Raw genomic sequence first — 24573 nt, 5'->3', positions numbered from 1 at the left:
AAAGAAAGAAAGAAATTGGTTGGCTTTGCCATTATCACCTTTCATACAATTCTTTTTATTACTTGATTTCCTAGTGTGTCTCTCTTTTCTTTCTTTTTAAATTGCTTCCTGATTTATTTCCTGTTCAGTTTTCAGTAATGGGTGTGGAGTGTAGTAAGAACTTGCCCCTTGTCTGAACCAGGAAGGAGTAAGGCAGTTGAGAGTGGCCTCACCCACCAAACCTCTCTCCCAGCCAGTCAGCCTGGAGCTCCAGACTGTCTACATAATGAACATTTCAGGGCTCGTTTATCCAGTGTGTTTTCCAAATGCCTCTGCCTATTACTCTTCTTTAAAAACAAACAGTAAATATAGGAGAATTGAGCTTTGTACTGAAGTGTCAGCTGTGTATTAACCACATAGCTCAGGGGTGGCTCGAACTCCTGATCCCCATTTCTACATTCCAGTTGCTAGCTAGGATTACGTGTTCATTGAGTCTCCTAATTAAATATCCTCTCCCAACTTGTTCTGTTTGAAGTTGGAAGATGAAAAAATCAAGATTTTTTTTGTTTTTTGTTTTTTTTGAGACAGGGTTTCTCTGTGTAGCCCTGGCTGCCCTGGAACTCACTCTGTAGACCAGGCTGGCCTCAAACTCAGAAACCCACCTGCCTCTGCCTCCCAAGTGCTGGGATTAAAGGTGTGTGCCACCACCACCCGGCGAAAAATCAAGATTTTTAAACTATTATTCTATAGCTTCCCCCGAATCCAGAATTTGCTGTTCTATATATCCCTCAGGAGGCTAACCTAATTCTTGTTCTCCCATATTTCCTGTAAATTAGTGGCTGGCTCTCCAGGACTGACCAGATTACAAGTGGTAGGTTTTGCCAGGCAGTGGTGGCGCACGCCTTTAATCCCAGCACTTGGGAGGCAGGTGGATTTCTGAGTTCGAGGCCAGCCTGGTCTACAGAGTGAGTTCCAGAATAGCCCGGCTACACAGAGAAACCTGGTCTTGAAAAACCAAAAAACAAAAACAAAACCAAGTGGTAGGTTTTATTTTTGAAAGTGTTTTCTCCTTTCTCATCAGGAGTCCCTCTAGTGTCTGTGTTTTTGGTTTTGTAATATTAGCAATGACTTATCAGTACTAGAGTCCTTAATGTAGTAAAAGCTGCAAACTGAGATAACTGACTCTCATTCCAGCTGACTTGGAACCACAGCCTATGAGGAAAGATGTTTTCCTGCTGTCTTCAATTGTATTTTTGTTTGAGTTAATATCCTCTATGGCACTGGTTAGGTAGGAGTGACAGGATTTGGTGTTGAGATTTTCAGTATAATATTTACTGAGTAGTTGGTAACAGTTAAACTGCAAATTCCCTATAGTTCATCCAGTTAGAGTGCTGTCTTAGACTACTATAGTCAGTTCTCAGCTTGCTAAGGTTCAGTTTGTTCAAAGGTTCAAATTAACATGTACATCTTTACCTGGATACTAAATACAGCTGCTTTAAGGCCTTACCTTCTTGCTTTTTCTTGTTTTCTTTTTCTATGGTATTGGAGTTTCTTTTTCTATGGGGGCTGAACCCAGGGCCTTAAAATACATGCTAGTCAAGGGCTCTGTCATAATCAATTTGAACAATAAAGTCTAAAATATGTCTGTACTAAAATTTTAGTAAAGGTAGCTTATTGAAGCCATTGGATTTGTTGCTTCCCTTAGGAGTGGGTACTCTTTCAACATGCAGTCTTGCTTAGTCCACGTGTTGTAGCCCTGGCTGGCCTCAGACTCCTGACTGTCTTCCTTGCCTTACTCTCTCATGTGCTGGGATTTACAAGTATATGTACCCCTCCCCTTTTGTAGAAAGGAGGCTTGAAGAAGAAGGATACTGTTTGTTTAGGTTTTATAGTTACAGTTAAGGTTTCACTTCATAACTGCCCGTTTTCCATTTGAATATCCTAAAGCATCTGGGGCTCGTTTGGTATCTTATAGGGACTTGCCACAGTCCTCTGTTAATGTTTATATACATGGTGATACTTCTGTAGCATTTGAAAGAATACGTCCTGAATCCTAATCACCTCGTAAATATTTTATTTTAAGCAAATAGCTGAAGATGGCAGCCCAGAAAGTAGAGGTTGCCCAGCTAAGTGAAATTCTGTAGTGTAAAAGAAGTGTAAAAGAAGCTGTCTGCCTGACACCAGTGCCCTTCGCCTTCTCAGTGCTGTTCTTTAGAGTTTGTCTAACCTCAGGGCCATCTGAGGCTTACCTGAGACTGTTGGTGAGGACATAGAGGACATTAAATTGAGACAAAATTTAAGGCTTTTTTTTAAACAACATTTATTTGTGTATGTGTGTGTTATGTGTATGCATGTTTTGCCTGCCTATTTGTGCACCACAGGTAGCACTGGATCCTCTGGAAATGGAGCTACAGATGTGTGTGAGCCACCATGTGGATACTGGGAATCTAACCTGTATCTTCTAGAACAACAACCAGTGGTTTTAAACATTGAGCTCTCTCCAGCCCTAGTATTAGTGTGTATATGCATGTGCATATGTACATGTGAAATGGTCCTTAAGGAGATGGAAAGACAACTTCTGGAGATTGCCTCTCTCCTTCTGCCATGTGTGTTCCAGGGATAGAACTAGGTTGTGAGACTTAGCAACAAGCACCCTAACCACTAAGCCATTTCACCAGCCAGAATTTGTTTCTCAGTCATTTACCAGCATTTTGAATTTTTAAGTAATGTTTGAAAATAATTGTGTGATAGTTCGTTCTCTCTCTCTCTCTCTCTCTCTCTCTCTCTCTCTCTCTCTCTCTCTCTCTTTCTTTTGTTTTTTTTCGAGACAGGGTTTCTCTGTGTAGCCCTGGCTGTCCTGAACTCACTCTGTAGACCAGGCTGGCCTCGAACTCAGAAATCCGCCTTCCTCTGCCTCCCAAGTGCTGGGATTAAAGGCGTGCGCCACTCCCGCCCGGTGTGATATATGTTTCTAATGAATAGAAGCCTTTTTTGTTTTGTGCTTCATTGTGGTGTTCTAATGCTTTGGATCTAATACAAAGCCAGAGTGATCTGGTTGAGCCACTTTGGGCAATGCAGATGGAGATCACATTTGTGATCACCCCTTCCTCTACTAAGGCTATCTCATATAAAATACATCATTCAAATTCGACAATGTAAGAGCAAGGCTCTGGGTCAGTAGTTATTAAACTAGTCAGACTCAGCTCCTGAACACATCTAGAATTTCTTTTAAAGGAGAGTCAGAGCAGGAATATAAGCCAGCTCGTAGGACTTCAGTCTTTGGCTGTGAGTCTGGTATGCTGAAATGATAACTTGTTAGTGACTTTTTACCCTGGGCTCTACAGCCAGCATTGCAGTTAGATTGTGTGTGTATGTGCGCACACATGCATGTGAGAGCATTTACTTGCTTGTGTGTGTATGCATATGTGTAGAGGCCTGAGGACAATACAGATAGGTGCTGTTCCATCTACCTTGTTTTTGAAGACAGGCTCTCTTAGTGGCCTAGAACTTGCCAATTAGGCTAGGCTAACTAGCAGTAAGCCTCATCAGTCCACTGTTTGTATGTCCTCAGTGCTGGGCTTTGAGTGTGTGTTACTACACCCAGCTTTTTAAACGGGCCCTGGCCATCACGCTCAGCCTTTATGCTTGTAAGGCAAGCGTGCTTTACCAACAGCGACATCTCTCCAACCCTAGATTAGATTCTTTTGAAGACTAATTCTCTTTCTTCTTACCCCATGGTCTTGGCTAGTATTTAAAATTCATTACTGAATTGATGATTGTGCTATGTCTAGTGCTGTGGGGAAGTAGCTAAATATGAACATGTTGCTACATGCCCTGTAATTTCCAAGGCAGTCTCAGTTATAAGCATTTAAAAAAAAATGTTTAGTCTTGAGTGTGTATTTGTGTGTTGTGTGTACATATAAGAACACATGTGCTGTATATAGCACACATGAGGTCAGAGAACAGCTGATTGTCTCCTTCCACAGAGGGTTCCTGGGATCAAACTCAGGTTATCAGGCTTGCTCAGTTTTAAGAGGCTTTTTGTTTTGTGTTTGTCTATTTATTTGGGAGAGGGTCTCATGTAGTCCAGACTGGCCTCAAACTTGCTGTGTACCTGAAGGCCATCTTGAATGCCGACTGCCTTCACCTCCCAGTTGTACCACTATGGAGTGCCACCCAGCTATGCAGTGCTAAGGACCAAACCCAGGGCTTCTTGCACACTAAAGCACTTTGCCAAGTGAGTCACAGCCCTGGCCCAACAAGGGATCTGTAAATCAGCACTGGATGACGTAAGTCTGTGGAGCCTGATGAACTTTAGAGGGCTGGTTTGTGAATCTCCTGAAACAGTGACAGGTTTGGAAGATAGGCGCCATTTCCTCAGGAGTGGTTTGCTTTCTTTGATCAGTATTTCAAAGGATTTGCTGACTGGAAAAAAAAAAAAGGTTAGATGATCAGTGTACTTGATATAAAAGACACTTTAATTAACATGAATGATAACATGTTTTCCTTTCCATATGTGTTTTTCAGTGAGTTAGAAGACTGCCCAGTACATTCCCAGCAGGGAGCTCTTGAGTCCTCTAGGATTATACAGTCAGTCAGCTTTGCTGCTTGCTTTTTCCTTCCTCCTTTTTTTTCTTCTCTCCCGTTCTCTCCTCTCTGGCCCCTGTCTCTTTCCATCACTATGTAGACCAGGCTGACCTCAGACTCAGTGATCTACCCTCTGCATCTCCCCCATGCCAGGATTAAAGGCGTATCGCCACAGGTGAATCATTTGTTATTTTTCTTTTGTGTGAGTTCAAGGCATATTAAACCTAGCAAGTTTTAATATATATTTTAATGTTAGGAGTTATGTCCCCACCATTGTCTGTTGCCCATTGTCTGGTACCTCATTGACTAAATTTAGAAAGAGGGCCTGTACAGAGGAGTACTGACTTAAGATGAGGCTGTGGGGTCAAGTGCTCATCCAGTGAAGTCCTGTGCTCAGCTATTCCATTGTCCCATAGAGTTACCATAAATTCCTTAATTTTGGCAGTTTCATCTTATGGTATAAGATTCATACAGCAACCTTGAGGCAGTTCTAAAATGGAGGCTATAAACATCAAACTCTTTAGAGCTGCATGTTTCCAAAGGCTATTCTCCCTGGTTTCTTGTTTGGTTGGTTTTTGGTTTTGTTTTTAAAGAGATAACTAATTTTTTTTTCACACTATGCATTACTGAACCATTTAACCATCCCAGGACAGATTGAGCCATAAAGGCTTTGGTAAGTGTTCCTTTAAAGCCATGTATGACTGGATAAGACCAGGTGTCTATAGCCTGACTGACTGCATGAGGGCTCAGGAGGCACTGAGCACCTGAGTTCAAAACTACCCTGAGCTCCACCCTCTTAAATTGAAAGAAAAAGAAGAGCTGAGCTTCCTCCCGGACGAAGTCCTCACCTGGTCTTCTGGAGCTCATTTTAAGAGGTTATTTTCTGACACAGAATTTTTTTTTGTGCTCTGTGAGAGCTAGATGCATTCTGTCAGCGCCTAGAGAGATGTGGCGTGTACTTTGTCTTTGTCCTGTGCCTCTGTGTTCCCACCCTCCTGGTCCTGGCACCTTTCCAGTTACTAGTAGTGGAGTGGGTGTCTTTGCTTTCTTTGAGACTCACTGATCTGATAAATGCCAGTCCATCTCTCTTCTGACATCATGTTAGAGGCAGCGCTGTCCTTATGGACGCCCCCAGCGTCCTGTGTCATTCTGTTTGTATTGTACATGAGTCCCTCGGTGGTTTTTGTTGTTACTTTGGTGCTTTGTTTATGGAGGTTTGATGTGGTGTCAAGACTGGCCCTTAGCTCTGGAGATAACATAATCTTACCTCATCCTCTTGAGAAGCTGAGACTTCAGGTGTGTGCTGGCATGCCCAGCAGCCACCTGTGGTAGGCATTTTTAATTTTTGTTTTGTTTTGTTACTTTGTAGTCCAGGCCAGCCTCTAAATTCTTGATTCTCTTACCTTAGCCTCTTAAATGTTTAATTTACAAGTATGAGCCACCATATCAAGCTGCCTTCTTTTTTTAAAGGGGGGGGACATAATCTAAGAGACTCTATATATTTTAAAGAGTTTTTTGTTTGTTTGTTTTTCGAGACAGGGTTTCTCTGTATAGCCTTGGCTGTCCTGGAGAGTTATTTATATTTTATGTGTATGAATGTTTGCTTGTTTGAGTGTAAACCACATTTGTGCGTGGCATTATTAGAGGCCAGAAGAGAGTGTTGGTGGACCCAATAGAATTGGAGTTATAGAATCCAACTCCTATCTTTTGTAAGGGCTCCAAGTGCTCTTTCCAGCCTGGAACTTGCAGCTTTATTCCCAACAGAAGTCAATGTAGTAATTATCTGTCTTGTTATTGTGAAAAAAAAAAAAAAAAAAAAAAAACACCTGACAAGAGGAACTCACAGAAGGGTTTACTCTGACTCGCAGCTCCAGAGGCTCAGTAGATGGTTCGGATGGATGAGGAAGGGCCAGAGGCGCTACTTAACATTACCTCACAGGCAAGAGGCAGAGAGCCATGAGTGCAGAACTGTCTTTGTCCTTCTTATGTAGTTGAGAGAGACTTTACGTTAGAGTTGCTTCCCCCCCACCCCCCCTTTAACCTCATTTAGAAGCTCCTCACAGACTAACTCTAAATCCCGTCAGGTTGAGAATCAGAATTAACTGTCAGTCATCTGTCTCCTCTAACTGAACCGATTCAGGGCCCCGCCCCACCCCCACCCCACAAGTGTGTTGCTGGGATGGCTGACCATCTGTGTGATGCCTGGTGAAGAAGATGCAGGACATACTGTCTGGGAGCCTTTTTTGAACATTTGAGACAGGTCTTACAAGTCTTTCTTTCCTATTCTCATCACATGTTCCTGTTCAATTTCTTACAGATCACGTTTATCCCACTATAGCAGTATGTGCCTACAGCCGTAGTGTGTAAGGGGCTGAGATAGGCAGAGTGTGCGCTGGATGGCAGGTACACCAGGACCAAGGGCTAGAGGGGTAGCTGGCCACTGTTGTTGCCTAGCATGTTTGAGACTCTGATCTGTATCCTAGCACTAGACACATGAAACAGGACTTTGGCTTTTTCATGGTGTTCATACACAGCTTTTGGTGACAGCTGGGATTGTGGCATGTGTGAGGTAGGTCTCATAGCCCAGGCTGGCATGGAATGTAATATAGCCAGGCTGACTTTGAACTTAACCACCCTGCTTCACTCTTCCTAAAAGGTAGGATTACAAGTGTGACCTACCACACTCTGCCCATTTCCTAACATCTTTAGATGACAGTTCTCCTACTTTCTATGTATTTACTTTGATGTATGTGTATGAGTGTGTTTGCCTGCATGTATGTATGTTCCTGCTACCCACACAGGTATTGTTGGTGTTGGATGCCCTAGAATTGGTTACAGGTGGTTTCGAGCTATCATGTGGTGCTAGGAAGCAAATCCTGCGCAAGAGCAGCCAGTGCTCTAACCACTGACATCTCTCCTACCTCCTCCCAGGTTTCTACTAACTGGAATTATACATAGTGTCTAACCAGAGAGTATGTGGAGCTTTTGAAAACTAGAGTTTGAATCCCAGCACTTGGGAGGCAGAGGCAGGCAGATTTCTGAGTTCAAGAGTTCGAGGCTAGCCTGGTCTACAGAGTGAGTTCCAGGACAGCCAGGACAACACAGAGAAACCCTGTCTCGAAAAACCAAAAAAGCTGGTCAGTGGTGGCTCACACTTTTAATACTAGCACTTGGGAGGCAGAGGCAGGCGGATTTCTGAGTTTGAGGCCAGCCTGGTCTACAGAGTGAGTTCCAGGACAGCCACGACTATACAGAGAAACCCTGTCTCAAAAAAGAAAAAAAAAAATGTATGCCACCCCACCCCACTCATCATATTTAATCTTTGCCGGGCGGTGGTGGCACACGCCTTTAATCCCAGCACTTGGGAGGCAGAGGCAGGCGGATTTCTGAGTTCGAGGCTAGCCTGGTCTACAGAGTGAGTTCCAGGACAGCAGAGCTATACAGAGAAACCCTGTCTTGGAAAAACCAAAAAACAAAACAAAACAAAACAAAACAAAAAACAAAAAACAAACTAGACTTTGGCATCACTGTATGAAGTTGTCTGAGTCTGACTTGCCTAACTGATAATCTCAGCACATTCCTGGAAACTGAGTGTGAGAGGAGCCCCTCCCTCCCAGCAAGCTTCCGAACTTGCTCTGATGAGTGCCGTCAGCTTTCTGCACTGCGGCTCCTCGCACTGCGGTTCCTCACGGGCACCAGCCAGCACTGTCCTCAGAGAACATTAGGCCTTTCCCTTCTAACCGTTAGTCTACCTTTTGATTGACCATTGAACATTTACTCTTCATTCAGCATGTGAGTGAGGGGCTATGTGCTACAAAATCTCTCAGTGACTAGTCCTATTTGTCTTGGTTTTTTGAGATAAAATGTGTGTGTGTGTGTTCATCAAATTCTTCATCTTTCTACCTCAGCTTCCCAATTGCTGTGCTTAGAAGCATATACTACCATATTACTTTTATACACATCACATTTTTCTATTATAAAAAGATATACATGTTTGTCCTGTAGAAGCTTGAGAAGCTTCGCATTTCTTCCTGAAATGCTTCAGTGACAGCTGTCTCCATCATCTTTGCTCTTGTTTACTTGACCCCTTATCTCCTGTTTTGCAGGCACTCAGCCGTGTACTTCTGAGAAACTGAACTTAGCGCTGCTGCCTCCTCCTCCTCTTGTGCAGAGCTCACCAGCCATCTTGTTGCCATCCACCGAGAGGAACAACTTCACACAGTTGTGGAAGCCATCAATCTGAGGATCCTTGATGCTTCTCCACCTTCTAATTGTAATGAAATTAAAATCTTGCTTGTTTACAAACCATCTCTCTACTAGTCTGTTAGTTCACACTCTTCTTTCCTGCATTCCCCCAAAACCTCTCCTTTGTATGTCTTCCTTCAGGGTTTAGCTTAGAAAGTGAGGCCTCTCAGACCTGTTTCACCTCTAGCTCAGTGCCAGAGCCTCACCTCTAAAATGCCCACTCCTCCTCTCTCCTTCCCTCTTGACTCTCAGCACCTGTACTACCCTACATAACCTGTCATGGTCTGTAGTAATTGTTTAGTTTTCTGTTTCTTTGTAGCAGTCACTGTGTCTTACAGTTGTGTAAGTATCCAGTCCTGACAGGTTGGTAATGCTAAGTAGCTAGAAGGAAATAGACATGTGTAGGGTAGATACTCATGTGAAGGAGTTCTGAAGCTGTTACGTTTTATGGACTTAGTTGCTTTATAATTGACTTGTGATGTGATTAGCTTCCATCTTTTTGGTCCCATCCTAACAGTTCTATGAATAAGCTTCCAAAGTGAGAAGTGTGGCAGGAAAAGCAGGAGTGCAGGCTGACAGACTAACCCCGCCCTTCCTTTGGCCATCCAGTGCAACACGGATAAGATGCTTGCTCACCTAGCAGCTGTGCCCGCAGTGCAGAGGAGGGCAGAGTTTAGTGACTAGGTAGGGACAGGGAGGAGGAATCTAAGTGACTTAGTTTCTGGTTTGTTAGCGTGTATACCTGAGGCTGTCATCAACTAGTAGTGTTGGGTTTTGAGGCTCTTACTGACACATCCAGGTGAGCTGGTCTCCCACACAGTAGGTGCTGAAGGTAGGAAAGTATGTCACAGGAAATGGCAGGATGGAGAGTCACCACGTGTGGGAGCTAATCAGAGCTGGGAACAGTCATCTAGACATCACCTGAAAGGAATCATGGTCTGTAAAGAGAATGAACCTTGAAGGGCCTCTACTATCTAAGAGCTAGGAAAGGAAAGAAAGAAAGAATCTGAGCAGCCAAAGTTGAAGACTTGGGCAATAAAAAGCACATTCACTTAAGTTTGCTTCAAGGAGAAAGACAAGGAGATAAATCCTTTTTTACCCAGTTAATATAGATGCTTGAGCACAGACTGTTTCCTTGGCTTCCTGTTACAAAGTTCTGCCTCACTCCTGATAACCTCCCCAGCCCAAAGCCAAAGTCCCCAGTTCCTTTTGCTGGATGCAACAGACACACAGTTATCAAAATTCTTGCTAACCTTAGTATAAGGTTTAAAACAGTCTGGGCCTAATCCCCAGAAAACTGATGAATGATCCCAGACAGCTTCATTTCTAAGGACTTCTCCGAGCCCGAGAAGCCGATGCGGAGGAGCTGTATAGGTTTGCATTTTAGTTAAGAGGATGAGCGCTTGAGTATAACAGACTTTGTTTAAAACAGGGTCATGTAGCCCAAGCTGCTGTCAAAATCACGAGAGCTGAGGTGTCCACCTCTGACACTGTCCTCACAGCCTCTCAGTCCCCGTCCCCCCTGCCTCTTCATCTACATAAGGTGCTGGGACTGTAGGCATGTGTCATCAAGCCTGGCTAATTACAGCAACCTTTTTTAATAGCATGTTGAGGACTGGGGATGCAGTTCAGTAACTGAGTGCCTGCAGGATTCCGATACTGTGATGAAGAGACCGGCAGCCATAGAGACTTGGATGGAACTTTCCACTGTCCTTGTCTCTAGCGTGGGATGGGGTAGGCAGAGTGCTGCCATCTGTTTTTATTTTTTACTTTTTATTTTTTTGGGGGTTTTGTAACAGATGCACTGGTACCCTGCATTATATCTTTAATTAACCACAGAGCTAAACCAAAACTTAAGATTTTTGTAGTCTTAAGTCTTACCAGACCTGTTTTTTGTTTCAGAACTGCTGAGTGTCCACCAAGGGAAGGGGAAAGTTGACACTCCTCCCCCAGGCTCCAGCCAGTAGCAACACAAACCCGAGCTTCCCAGGCCTCCCTCCCCAGCAGTCAGGAGGATTCTGGATGCCTTCGCTCCTCTCTTCCTTCTTGGGGATAGCTCCGGCTCTTTTCTCGCTGAAACTGTCCCCATTCAGTTACTGTCAGTAGAGCAGACTTCACAGATTATGTGCAAACACAAACTTTCCCTAATTATACTAATTTGTTCTCAAATGTTTCTTTGCATTAATAATTACTATTTTTTTCGAGACAGAATAATTACTATTAATGTCTGTTAATAACCAACCTGTTCTAGTTATGGTTACTATTACTGGGATGAAACTCTGTGACCAAAAGCAAGTTGGGGAGCAAAAGGTTTATTTGTCTTACACTTCCACAGCACTCTTCATTAGGAGCTGATGCAGGGGCCATGGAAGGGAACTGCTTACTGGTGGCTAACTCAGCTTCCTTTCCTATAGAACCTAGGACCACCACCTCAGGGTGGCATCCCTCACTGTGGGCTGTGGCCTTCCCCATTGATAACTAAGTAAGAAAAATGCCCCACGGGCTTCCCACAGGCTTGTGTGCACACAAGCCTGATCTTACGGAGGCATTTTCTCAGGTGAGGTTCAGATGACTACAGCTTGTGTCAAGATGACATAAAACTAGCCAGCATCCAGCACTTGGGAGGCAGAGGCAGGAGACCAGAGGCCAGCCTGGTCTACAGAGTGAGTTCCAGGATAGCCAGGACTACACAGAGAAACCCTGTCTCGAAAAAAAACAAAAAACAACAAAAAACAAACAAAAAAAAAACTAGCCAGCATAACACACAGCACCTAAAATACTGTGGGGGTGATGGAGGCAAAGGAAACCTCGTGCAATACAAAGCAGCGTTTATTCACGGGTGCTCTGTAATGAGATCATTGTGTGATAATCTATTATGTCCCCCCAACCCCGACCTCCATCGTTTTCATTTCACTTCCAGGAGGACATGAGAACCCAGCACATAGTCGGCTCAAAGAGACAGCACTCAGTATGACTCTTTTTTTATGTATCATCTTGTTCTTGAAGAGTTCTGGGTAGTTCTTTTGGGAAGACTAAATTATCGTATATGGCAGAAAGCTATTAAACTGTTATAGTGCAGAAAAGGGGAATCTCTCTGCCACACTTAGGTTCTAAGGTGTCAGAGACTAGTCACAATGATCTTAAGATCTACTCCAGGATGGAGAGATGGCTCTTGGGTAGAGGTGCCTGCCACCAAGCCTGAGCTGATCCTGGAATTCACATGGGGAAGGGGAGAACCAATTCCTGTATGTTGTTCTCTAACTTCTCTGTATGTGCTGCAGTTTGTGCCTGTGCTTATATAGAAATAAATTTCCAAAAAATCTTTAAAAAGCACTTTACATACTGTAAATGCAGAGTTTCCATTTCTACAGTTAGAAGACAGCAGAGACTGGGCTAGAGAACCCTAGAAGTAAGATAAAAATATCCATTCTCCACAGTCAGCACTGATACCTGAAGGCAGTTAAGGGCTGCTTTGTCAAAGGCACTTGTAAGTGTGGGGCCCGTGGGAAGGATTATACTCAGTTGCCCCCAGGACGCGTGTCTTATGCAATAATGTCAGCAGAGTGGATCTCCGTGCATAGGACTGAGTGTTGTGGCCTCACTCCCACAGGCGTGGGACTGCAGATCTTTATTACATGGGTAGGATTAAGCAGAGACCAGGACAGGTCAGTGGCAAGTAATCCTCTTTCTGTCACACCCTGAATTGCCTCCCATCCTCACTCCCACCAGGAAAGGAGAAAAAAAACACCATGTTTTTGTTGTTTTGTTTTGTTTGCCTGAATTAGTTCCAACTTTTTAAGAATAAGGAGTATGGCCTCTGTGTTTTCTTTAAGATAGCTATAGAGGGTTTAATAGTCAAGATTTGATACTGGGTCTTAGTCAAGAGGTCAGTAAGGATGTATAATTCATGTGAATGGATTATTTAGAAAGTCAAGTGCCGGGCGGTGGTGGCGCACACCTTTAATCCCAGCACTCGGGAGGCAGAGGCAGGCGGACTTCTGAGTCTACAGAGTGAGTTCCAGGACAGCCAGGGCTATACAGAGAAACCCTGTCTCAAAAAAACCAAAAAAAAAAAGAAAAGAAAAGAAAACGAAAGTCAAAGCACATGACAGACAAGTTATAAACAGCCAACACTATGGGAATGGTTGAGGAAGTCATAGTTTTTATATACAACCAATAAAATGCTAGCTGTGACAAACTGGAAGATAAAGATTAAAAATATACTAGGGCCTGAGAGGTACTGCCATACCTTAATCTCAGCAACTGGGAGGCAGGCAGGTCTTGAATGTTAGGCCAGCCAGGATTACATACTAAGACACTCGCAAACAAACCAACCACCAAACAAAATAATCTACTAGGGTCAGGCATGGTAAGCATGCCCAGAGTGCCAACACTGAGGGAAGCTGAGGCAGGAGAATCACAAATTTAAAACCAGCATGGGTTAGGTAGTGAGAACCAGTTACAGTGGAAAGGATGGTGCTGTTGGGGCTGGTTAACTTGCTTAACATCTACAGAGTCCTGGGTTCAACTCCCAGCACTGCCTATAATCTCAGGATTGTAGAGGTAGGGGGATCAAAAAGTCAAGGCCAGCCTGGTACATGAAATCCTATCTCCTAAAGACAAGACAAAGTCAACAACCTAGGGAATGTAGAGGAGTGTCCTTACTATTTCCTACCTCTGTGCCAAGGTGTAATTTTTTAAAAAGCAGTTTCAAGAAAATGAACTTTAAAGGGTTAATTTACATTAACTAATAGCCCTTTCTATAAGGTATCATTCAAAATCAATTTATAATCAGATTATTCTAGCTGCTAATTCCATAGAAAGTGGTTAGTTTGCTTCTGTTCTTCTTGATTTGTGTATTAGAAACAAGCTGAACTATGACTTCTGGTAAAGATGTTAGAAGTTGGGAAAATAGATTTCTCTTTCTAGAAGCAGCAGCAAGTCACCTAAGTCAGCTCTGTTGTCTCCTGTTCCAGGGCATCTGTTATGCACTTTAAGCCATACTGGAAACTCCAGAAGAAAGAGCGCCCTCTTGAAATCAGCAGGGACACACTGAGAACGCCTATGAGCCACGGGAACACGGGCAGCGATGCAAAGGTCAGAGCCAACTACATGAAACCAACCGTCCTTCCTTTGGCCTCCTTTGTCAAAGCATCATCTAGAAAACCTTTTGGGATCCTTTCTCCAAATGTTCTGTGCAGTATGAGTGGGAAGAGCCCTGTAGAGAACAGCTTGAATGTTAAGGCCAAAAAGAATGTGCCGTCTGCAGCAGTGCACCAGAGTGAGGAAGGAGTGCCCGGGAGCTGGGCTATTGTCAAACCTGGAAACACGAAGGAGAAAATTGCATTCTTTGCAGCCCACCAGTGTAGCAATAGGATAGGCTCTATGAAAATAAAAAGTTGCTGGGATATCGATGGGAGAGCCACTAAAAGAAGGAAAAAATCAGGGGAACTTAAGAAAGCCAAGTTACAGCTGGGAATGATGAGAGAGGTCAACAGCCAGTGCTGCCGGTCTGAGCCGTTTGCGTGTGCTGTTGAGCACTGTTCTGTGCACTACATGAGTGACAGTGGGGACAGTGTCTATGCTGCGAGGCCTCTGTCAGTGATACAGATGGTTGCCTTCCTCGAGCAGAGAGCCACTGCTCTGCTAGCTAGCTGCACAAAAAACTGCACAAATTCACCTGCCATTGTGAAGATTTCTGGCCAGTCCCGAGGTATGCCACCTGGACCTGAGCCCTTCTCTGCTGCAGAAACTTGTGAAGAACCCAAGGAAAGGGAAAATCCTGAGACTGGCAGTCCCCAGAGTGAGCCAGTCCGCGTCCTTGACATGGTAGCCAGGTTGGAGTCTGAGTGTCTGAAGCACCAGGGCCAGCGGGAACCTGGGAGCTTGTCACGGAATAACAGCTTTCGTCGAAATGTAGGCAGGGTATTGCTCACAAATAATTCTCAGGCCAGTGACAAAAATGAAGAGGGCTCTTCAGACACACCCGACACTCAGGTGCACCCCTTGCAGCCAGTATCTGTGAGTGAAGGACCTTCCACAACTGACCATCCTTCTGCAGGGGAGCAGGCCTGGGATGGTACTTCTCAGGGCTGTCCCTCATTGCCAGCAGGCATGAGCTTCCACACAGACAGCACAGAGTTAGAGCCGGGTCAGCAAACAACTGTGAAAATCTCCAGCCGGGACGATGTAGAAATGGCAGAGGAATCTGATGGATTGCTTACAGATGCTGCCAATTGTACACGTAGAGAGCTTGTAACACTCGCAAACCACAGTCCTGAGCAGAGACAGGAACCTCTGTGCTTCAGCATCACTGTGTGCACAGTAGAGAAAGCCCAGCCATCTGCTTTAGACTCCCTTGAAGAGCCTCTTCCTGGGATGCTGTTCTTTCTGTCACCTGGACAGGACCAGCAAGAGCATCCTCAGTTGAGTGAACACCCAGCACCAGGGGCATCAGAGGCCAGTCAGCCTCAAGATGCTGCTGAGAGCAGCAGTACATGTGAGGAGAAAGATGCCTCTGTGGAGCCACTTGTACCAGCAGCCTCTGGGGGAGGGAGTACCGTACAGGTGCTTGAGGTGGCCAGTTGCAAGAAGCAAGTGTCTCAGGACTTCCTAGAGACCAGGTTTAAAATCCAGCAGCTTCTGGAGCCTCAGCAGTACATGGCCTGCCTGCCTCACCACATCATGGTGAAGATCTTCAGGTTGCTCCCTACCCTGAGTTTAGCAATCCTTAAATGTACCTGCCGCTACTTCAAGTCCATCATTGAATACTACAACATCAGGCCAGCAGATTCTCGGTGGGTTCGAGACCCACGCTATAAAGAAGACCCTTGCAAGCAGTGCAAGAAAAAGTATGTGAAAGGGGATGTGTCCCTATGCCGGTGGCACCCCAAACCCTATTGCCAAGCTTTGCCATATGGGCCTGGGTACTGGATGTGCTGCCACCAGTCTCAGAAGGGCTTTCCTGGCTGTAAGTTAGGCCTTCATGACAATCACTGGTTACCTGCCTGCCATAGCTTTAATCGGGCAATCCATAAGAAATCAAGAGGGAGTGAAACGGAAGAGGAGTACTGAAGTCCACGTGAGAGGCAACAGGACTGAAACATCTGGGTCAGCCTTCAGGGGTGCGACCTTGCCCGGCCCTTCTGGATCTCTGCTCAGATTTGACTGCCATTGCTCAGGCATTTTAAATTGTTTCCCAGCTATACAAGAAATTAGTTCTATGGTTTTGTATAGTGGTGCCTCACATTTAACCTATCCAGCTGTGAAGAACTCTTGCCTGTTTTCCTCCATCAAGGACATTCAGAGGTCACCAGGCAGTCGCCACAAGGGGCTCCTGAAGTGGTCCAACACTGGCTCTGCATTTGGAGTGAGTGAGAAGGAAAGCAAACCTTTGAGAATTATGCCTCAGACAGAAAACCCAGGCACCTTACCCTAGACCTTGTATGCTTGTTCCTGTGAGAGTGGTGACTGGAGACAGATATGCCCTGTGGTGTTTACAGTGTATATAATGGTTGTGTCTGCATAGGGCTGTGAACGTGCACATTAAACCCGAGCGCCTTTACCTGTAGATGAGTGCTTTGGCCCCTCTGTAAATAACGTGATTAAAATTCAGTATTGTATATTATGGACAGCTGACTAAACATAATCACCACAGAATAAGACAATATCATATAATAGATTAAAATGTTGTGCATCCTTTTGTCTGGTTAAAATTTTTTTTAAAAAAAACTTCAATAAAAAAACATTTTAAATGAGGTCTGGTCTTAAATAAGATTTTATTAACTTTATGAATGGTCACATAAATTCAGGCAGTGTTGGAGGAGACCAGAAGCGTGTGATGGACCCCCTGAAACTGTGCTGGAATTCTAATCTGGGTATTCTGCAAGAGCTACAAGTTCTCTTCACTGCTGAGCCATTACAGCCCAAAGATTGATTTTGTACGTGTGTGTGTGTGTGTGTGTGTGTGTGTGTGTGCTTGCTCTTGAGTGTGAGCACACTAAGGTGGTAGGTAGATCATGCTGTAGCGCTTGAGTGGCAGGCAGTTGTGAGCTGCCCAGTGAACTGAGCCAGATTCTTCTGCCTACACCATCTGTCCAGATCCTGGTGTGTCAAGGTTTTGAAGGTTCTTATGCATTAAGTTGTAATAAAAAAACAAACCTTGATATGTGTGGGTATTTTGCCTACATTTATGTCCGTATCACATGCTTGCCTGTGCCAGAAGAGGGTCTCAGCTCCCTTTGAACTGGAGTCTGAGCAGGTTTGTAAGCCCTCATGTGGTTGCTGGGAATCAAGCCCTAGTCCTCTGAAGAACAGCAGTGCTCTCAAGTGCAGAGTCACCTCTCCAGCTCCCTGATAGGGACCTTGTAAAGCCTTGTTTGTTTTCAAGTCATTTGTGGTGACTCATGCCCGTGATCCCAGAGCTCTGAGGCCAAGCAAAAGAACTGCTGTGTTTGAGGCATGCCTGGGTTACAAGAGGATATATATATATATATATATATTTTTTTTTTTTTGAAACAGGGTTTCTCTGTGTAGCCCTGGCTGTCCTGGAACTCACTCTGTAGACCAGGCTGGCCTCAAACTCAGAAATCGGCCTGCCTCTACCTCCCAAGTGCTGGGATTAAAGGCATGCGCCACCACTGCCCGGCGAGGAGATTTTTTTTTTTTCCTTCCCCTTCCCTTCTCCCTCTTGCTCTGGCCCTACTCACTCTGGTTCTCCTTGCTCCAGCCCAAAGTATACTGTAGCTGTCTTCAGACACCCATATGAGGGCATCAGCTCTCATTACAGATAGTTGTGAGCCACCATGAGGTTGCTGGGATTTGAACTCATGACCTCCTGAAGAGCAGTCAGTGCTCTTAACCACTGAGCCATTTCACCAGCCCGAGATATTTCAAATGCACCTCAAAACAAGGTTATTTAGAAGAAGGGAGCTTAACTTTTTATATTACAAAATCATCTTTCCTTAAATTTTAAGCTTAAAATTTTATAGACTTTTAACATTTTGAGTTTGTCCAGTGCCTGCCATGTTCCCTGTATAAGGAAAGTGATATTCAAGGGTTCCTACAGCCTGTCCATCAGTCACTTAGAAGACACTGGGAATCTTCAGGCTGGTGGACAGAAAGCTGGGGCTCTGAAAACAAAATTCAATAACCACAGAAAGAAAACCTTGTTTTCAGCCTAAGTTGCAGGCAGGGAGGACAGATGACAAATGTGGGCGAGTGGTTACCTTGGAGGATACACATCTGGCCAGGACCCTCAAGGAGCAGAGGAGAGGATGGCATTTAGGTGGAGCCAGCTTGGCCTGTGTTAAGCAGGAGGCCAGTGGCTTCCAAACTGCAATCTAGTTTTGATTTTTAAGATTGTGTGTGTGTCTGTGTATACAAGTGAGTGCATGCGACCTTATAAGCCAGAAGAAGGTGTCAGATTCTCTGCATCTGGAATTACAAGCAGTTAAGAGTGTTGAATGCCAAACTCAGGTCCATAGCTCTTAACTGCTGAGCCATCTCTGGTTTGGGTTTTTCTTTTATCCTTTGCAGCAACTGCTGAGAGCAGGCTGAAACTGCAGTGACTCCATGCCAGGGAGGCCAACCCCTGACATCTAGACTATGCTATGCTGGCCTGGAGAGACGCAGACTTGGTCTGACACCAACACAGGAGGCTGAGAACAGCTCATCTTCAAGACATCTGCTGTTGGTTTGTGCCAAACTGGCAATCTGAGTGTCCTGTAAGTTTGTTGTGACTCATAGTTGGAATTAAAGGAATTAAAGGAGATAACAGACAGGACAACCAAGGGTGTGACATACCTCACACACTGTTGTGTTTAACCTTTGCTGCCTGTGGTTCTCCCACGTGGGTGCACACACAAGATAAATAACTGAGTTTTCATGAGTCAGCATTCCTGACCTGGTTATCACATGCTATGCAGCTGTGTGTGAAGCTGGGCTCACTGAGAGCAGGGCATAGGATGGCCCCAGTGCACTTGAAGTGCCTTACCTCAGAAACAGATGCCTGCTCTGAACTGTGGCAGGACATGCTTCTCAATGCTGAAGAGAGGCTTCTGCTGGTGGCATTAGCCACCCACCACCACCAACCCCATCCCACCTTCACCATGCTAGACTTACTGCCAGAATGTAATGCTGTTTTTTGAGACTCTGTGGCCCCCTAGTGTTGAATGTAAAAATAATCTACTCTTTGATTTTTGGTTTCAAGATTTTGTGTGTGTGGATGTCTGTATACCACATGCATGCAGTTCCGTGGAGGCCAAAAGGACATTATGTCCCCTAAAGTCAGAGTTACAGATAGCTGCTAGCTGTCCTGTAGGTGCTGGAAACTGTACCCCAGTGCTGGAAGAGTAGCCAGTGTTAACCACTAACCCTGCCAGAAGCCCCCAGGAAAATGGCCCACTCTCATGTCATGCCGTGCTATTCCCATCCTGCACGGTGAAAGGATCAAGAAATAAACACTTCTTTGGCTGGGGTCCTACCCTACCCCAGGCAAAGAAAATGTCCACACACAGCTCTTACAGGAGGTGCTGCTACACCTTAGTGTTTACCCCCCCCCCATTTCAACTCCAACCTTCATTGGAACTGGGAATTGGGTCCCCATCCCATTCCTGAGATGGTTGACTCTCTTATACCAGTTGGGAAAGGAACCAAGGTCATGTGAATTATACATGTACATGGTAGTACATAACTTGTAGTCCCAACACTCAGTAGGATCAACTCTCTGGGGCCATCCTGAGCTACAGAGTGAGACCTTCTTAACAAAATCCCTAACCATTATGTGCTTGCCAATTTGTCTGTTCATCCTATGCATGATGGCCCCACCCCACTGCAACGTCTGCTGGAAGTCAATCCCATCCTTCTGCTGTCGGCCAGGTACCCCCACATGCCCCTCTGTATCTGTGTCGGGGGTTCCCTGGACTCACAGGGTAGCTAGTTTGAGCACCTACTTTCAGTGCCTCATACAGTCCACACTCCATAACACGATTACATCCCAGGTTGGATCAGCAATCCCTCTATAGTTAAGCCAAATCCCCAAGCCTTAGTCACATTTGTTTAAGAGATAGCCTCAAGCCTCATCAAGGATAGCCTAGATGATCCTTTTATGATCCTCCTACCTCAGCCTTCTTAGTAGCTGGGATTACAGGCATGTACCACCAGACCTGGCTTGCTAGTACCAATTCAATATGAGTGTTGGCAGGTTTTGACACCTCTGGCTCATTCCGTAATTGTCTATGAAGGACGAGAAACCTGAAGAGAACTTAAAAGGATCTTTACTGACATGGCTGATCCCAGGAGACCAGGCTTGTCTAGAGAGTTCCTACAGGAGCTATGGCCGTACAGTGGCTTGCTCTAGACCAGTAGTTCCCACAGCAGCAGGCTGTGGGCAAATGCTTATGGCCTGGCCCTGGGCTTCCTTTAGGCTGTCTAGTCATCTCTGCAATGTGGACTTTGAGTGCCTGTTAGCCTTTTAAGGCCATCTGGACAGTTTGTACATAGTACTCCCAGCTCTTTGCCACACCTTCAATTGCTGCCATTTCTTTGACAGATTGGTTATTTGTCTTTCTTCATCCATAGTCTGCTTCATATATGCCATAAAGTCATTTGACACTAAACCCTTCTTCACACTAAACTGTGCCAATAATGAATCAATGTTATCAACTGCTTATCCAGTACGAAGTCCTGTAACAGTATGTTGAGCACACAGTGAAATTCTATCCTCCAAGTGTGTTTCCTCTGGGTTCATACAGGCTCGTGTTGGAATCTCAGAACTAATGAAGTGCCCGTGTGGGAAGTACACCATCCCTCCTGACATGCACACCACTCCTAACTTTATGGAAGTTCATGGCCATAGCTAATGTTTGCAAAGCCTCGTGGGAAGAGCAAACATTGTGGTTAAGCACCTTTGGGTGCCTCAAGTTTATCTGTGCCTGGCAGCTGAAGCAGAACCTTAATGCCATAGTCTCCCACTCCAGGTGGCTGGCTTTGTCCTGCATGGGGAGAGTCCCTAGTTAGCAGCTGGGAAGAGAAGTGGAATGGGGCAGAGACCACATCCCTTAGGGAACAGAGGAGGAAACTCACTAAATGTCAATGAGGCCAACAACCTGCTGTCTGGTAAAGGTGCTTGCCTTGCAAATCTGGCAACCAAAGTTTGATCCCTAGAATCCACAGAAAGCCCAATAGAGAATGAACTCCACAAGGCTGTCTTCTGATCTTTACATGTTGGTTATAGCACACATGCCCCCTCTAATAAGGATAATTTGTGTATTTAAAAAGCCATGAAACCTTTTCTCTTCCACCTTTTCTTAAGCCAGTGGTTCTCAACCTTCCTAACGCTGGGATGGTTTAATATACCTCATGTTACAGTGAGCGCCAACCATATTTTTTGTTGCTACTTTGTACCTTTGCTACTGTTATGAATTGTAATGTAAATCTGTCTTAGGTGACCCCTGTGAAAGGGTCATTCAACTGCCCCCCAGGCTGAGAATGCTGTCCTGAAGTCGCTTAGTAGAGACTTCAGATTCTACAAAGGCATCTGTTCTAGAGGATTTGGTTTTTCTTCTCTTGTCTGGGAGTCCAACTCAGGGACACGTTAGGCAGACAGCTCACCACTGAGCTGTTCCCCTGCCCTTTTAAAGCTTGCTTTGTTGGGTTCTAATTTAGAAATGGGTCTCAACTTGCTCAGGTTGGCCTTAGGTCATTCTACCTCAGCCTTGTCTGTGCTGGGTGAGCTACCGTGGCTGCTCTCTCTTGAGTTTTTAAAGACAGGTTCTCATGATGGAACTTAGACTACTGCCTTCTTCCAAGTGCTGACATTAGCAGGGACTGCCATCATGTTTTCTCTTTGAAACAATAAGCATGTGAGAACTAGGTTCTCAAGTGAGCATTGAGGGCTAGTTGGCATATGCCCAAAATTACTCTTGACAATGTGGTACCTAGCACTTGGTAGAAGACAGCTATTAATGCGTAGCATACTGTATGCTGGCCAGGGAAGACTAGCTGCTAAGGCGGAGTAGTGAGCAGGATGTAGACACCAGGAAGAGCAGAGTCCATCTCCCTAATAGCAGGAGTACATAATCTGCTATGCTCTTTAACTGACCTTCCTTTCTCTTTTGCCCACACTGAACCACAAGATTGAATTTTATGATCTGATACTGGTCTCCATTATGTAGTATAAAAAGTTGATGTCCTTTAAAAAAAAAAAAAAAGGCCGGGCGGTGGTGGCGCAAGCCTTTAATCCCAGCACTTGGGAGGCAGAGGCAGGCGGATTTCTGAGTTCGAGAGTTCAAGGCTAGCCTGGTCTACAGAGTGAGTTCCAGGACAGCCAGGGCTACACAGAGAAACCCTGTCTCAAAAAACCAAAAAAAAAAAAGAGTGGCCAGATACAATAACAAATTGGAAAGTTCTATTGTGGCATCATATGACCTGTCTGCACAGCTGTGTCTACAGTTTGGTAGAAGTCTGGCCCTCCCAGCCTTCCTTACTCTGGTACCCAGCTGCTGGCCTCCACTCTGTCCTTCCTCCCAAACCATAACTGCTGCAGGGAGTGTAGTCCTTAGCTCCACTTTGGCCTTCTTTACCATCCCAAGCAGAGATGGGAGGCTGGCTGTCTAGTGTCCAAACTGGGACCCGTGCCATGACCATTTCCATGGCTAGTTATCCTGGCTAAACAGATTCTGAAGAAACAAATGACTACACTATGAAAATGAGCAAGTGCATGTGCTCAAGAGAAGATGTGGACACAGGGATGTACCATCCCCAGTATTTGCCAACCCCAAGGCAAGAACACCTACCTTTACAGAGCATCCTCATCACCTGTGCCCCTTTTTTGGCCCTCTGCAGAAACACACCTTCAAACACCCTGGGAAGGAGGATTGTTTTGTTGAGACAAGGCCTCACTAGTATCCCTGGCACTCTGTAGACCACGCTAGCCTCTCAGAGATACACCCACATCTGCTTCCCAGTGCTAGGATTAAAGGCACAGTCCACCAAGTCTAGCCAAACATTTAAGGGCTCTTCCCTGTGGAGGACAAAGCACAAGGCTCATCCTGGAAGTGGGAGTCCCCAGGTGAGTCCACAGTAGCAGCCTTGCTTCACAAGGTCTGTGTGAGGAAGCAAGGACTGAGTATGGTAACAGGTCTAAGGATTCAGAGGCCTGAGAAGGAATGGAACTAGACGGGATGAGGCAGGGGCATCACCAGTTGCTGTAGCCCACTCAGGCTCCTGGCCATTGAGCAGGATGGAGTGCCCTGAAGGGGCAACTGGGAGACAGCCCAAGAACGTCTCCTGTAGAATATACAAACCAGGGATGCAGTCAATGTGTCACTGTACCAGACATTTTCCCCAACTTAAAGCTCCTTAAAGGACACTGAGAATGTCATCCTCTGTGCCAGAAAGAAGGAACCTATTGTCTAGATCTGAGGCTCTTGAGTACTTAGATATTTCCAGTTTCAGAACAGGCCGTTAACCTTGAATGAGAGCATGAGCAGGCACCATGCGTGAGCTCTAGCATCCCCTCTTCACTGCAGCGCTACCTCATCATCTTCAACAGGCCAAAGAGCTGTAGAGAAAGGCTGATTCAGCGGGCCTGAGGCAAAACTCTACCAAGCTCCCAGGTGATGTTGGCTTTGTAGTTAAGGCTCGCTCAGTAGAAAGCAGAGACTGAGCAAGCATCTCAGGCATGCTGAGTGCAGTAGAATCTCTCAGCTCTTAGGGTCTTTCTCTAAGGGCATTAAGAGGACAGAATTCCCTGAAGCCAACAGCCAACACCAGCAGCACCCATCAGAAAGCATAGCTATTTCCCTGTTAATCCTAGAAGGCCTTCTTAGTCAACTGCTGACCAGATGTCCTGCTGCCACCACCCTCACCCCCATCACTATTGACCATACATACACTGGAGATGCCTTCCAGTTACTGCTGAAAAACCATTGGCAAGTACCCAACCCAAGACCACGTACTTGTTTATGTTCCAGCAACGCCTTCAGAATCTTTTTAAATTTAGAAAAAAATGTACTACTAAACACATGTAGGAATGCACTTTCCTCAATACCTGGGTGCCTCTGGAAGTCGCAGTAAATGCTCAGAACACCACGTTCATAGGTGAGGGAGGTATGGAAGGGGATGTGGGTGCTGGGAGCATCAACAGTCAATTAGCTCCAGCCCCTTCTCATCACTTACCTTGAACCTATGGTCAATTTCATGGCTCTTGAAAGATAGGCAGCTTGTGCATGGTGGCACATGCCTTTACTCCCAGCACGCAGGAGGCAGGAGCAGGCAGATCTCTGGTCTATACAGAGTTTCAGGTCAGCCAAAGCTACATAGAAGACATCTTTGTATGCGTATATGTATTTGCAGCACATTCATCCTTGATGGCATAGAAGCCAGAAAGTGTCAGATCCTCTGAAACTAGAGTTTGGATGGTTGAGCCCCATATGGGTGCTGGGAACAGAATTAAGGTCCTCTCCAAGAACAGCAAGCGCTCTTGACAGCTTCAGTTTCTATCAGACCCTCCCTCTCTCGCACCCAAGCACTTTGTATTCCTTTCTACAAACAAATCAATGTGGCTCTTGCTGATTTACCATTGTAATTAAGTTTATCCCAGGTTGCCAAGGTAACCCAGTGAGTGAAAGCACTTCCCAGCAAGTCTGCAGATCTGGGACATAGAAGGAAAGACTCACCTAAGTTGCCATTTGCCCTCCACACATGTACTTGTGTACCTGCCCCACACATACATGCACAGAAAATACTTTTCAAAACTGT

General features: G+C 45.3%; 1 protein-coding gene across 1 annotated transcript in view; it reads left to right on the top strand.

Annotated features, from left to right (window-relative positions):
- Nucleotides 1-16569, top strand: part of Fbxo34 (F-box protein 34) — a 68329-nt gene extending 51760 nt beyond the window's left edge. Inside the window, exons 2-3 of the mRNA XM_028758553.1 lie at nt 8673-8839; nt 13788-16569. Coding sequence (XP_028614386.1) covers nt 13798-15885 — 2088 coding nt within the window. The 5' untranslated portion in view covers nt 8673-8839; nt 13788-13797 and the 3' untranslated portion in view covers nt 15886-16569. The remainder of the gene's footprint in view (nt 1-8672; nt 8840-13787) is intronic.
- Nucleotides 16570-24573: the final 8004 nt, after the last annotated feature.

This window comes from Grammomys surdaster, unplaced genomic scaffold (genome assembly GCF_004785775.1).
Source record: "Grammomys surdaster isolate TR1022 unplaced genomic scaffold, NIH_TR_1.0 126198, whole genome shotgun sequence".
Taxonomy (NCBI): Eukaryota; Metazoa; Chordata; class Mammalia; order Rodentia; family Muridae; genus Grammomys; species Grammomys surdaster.
This window is presented reverse-complemented; position numbering and strand designations above follow the sequence as displayed.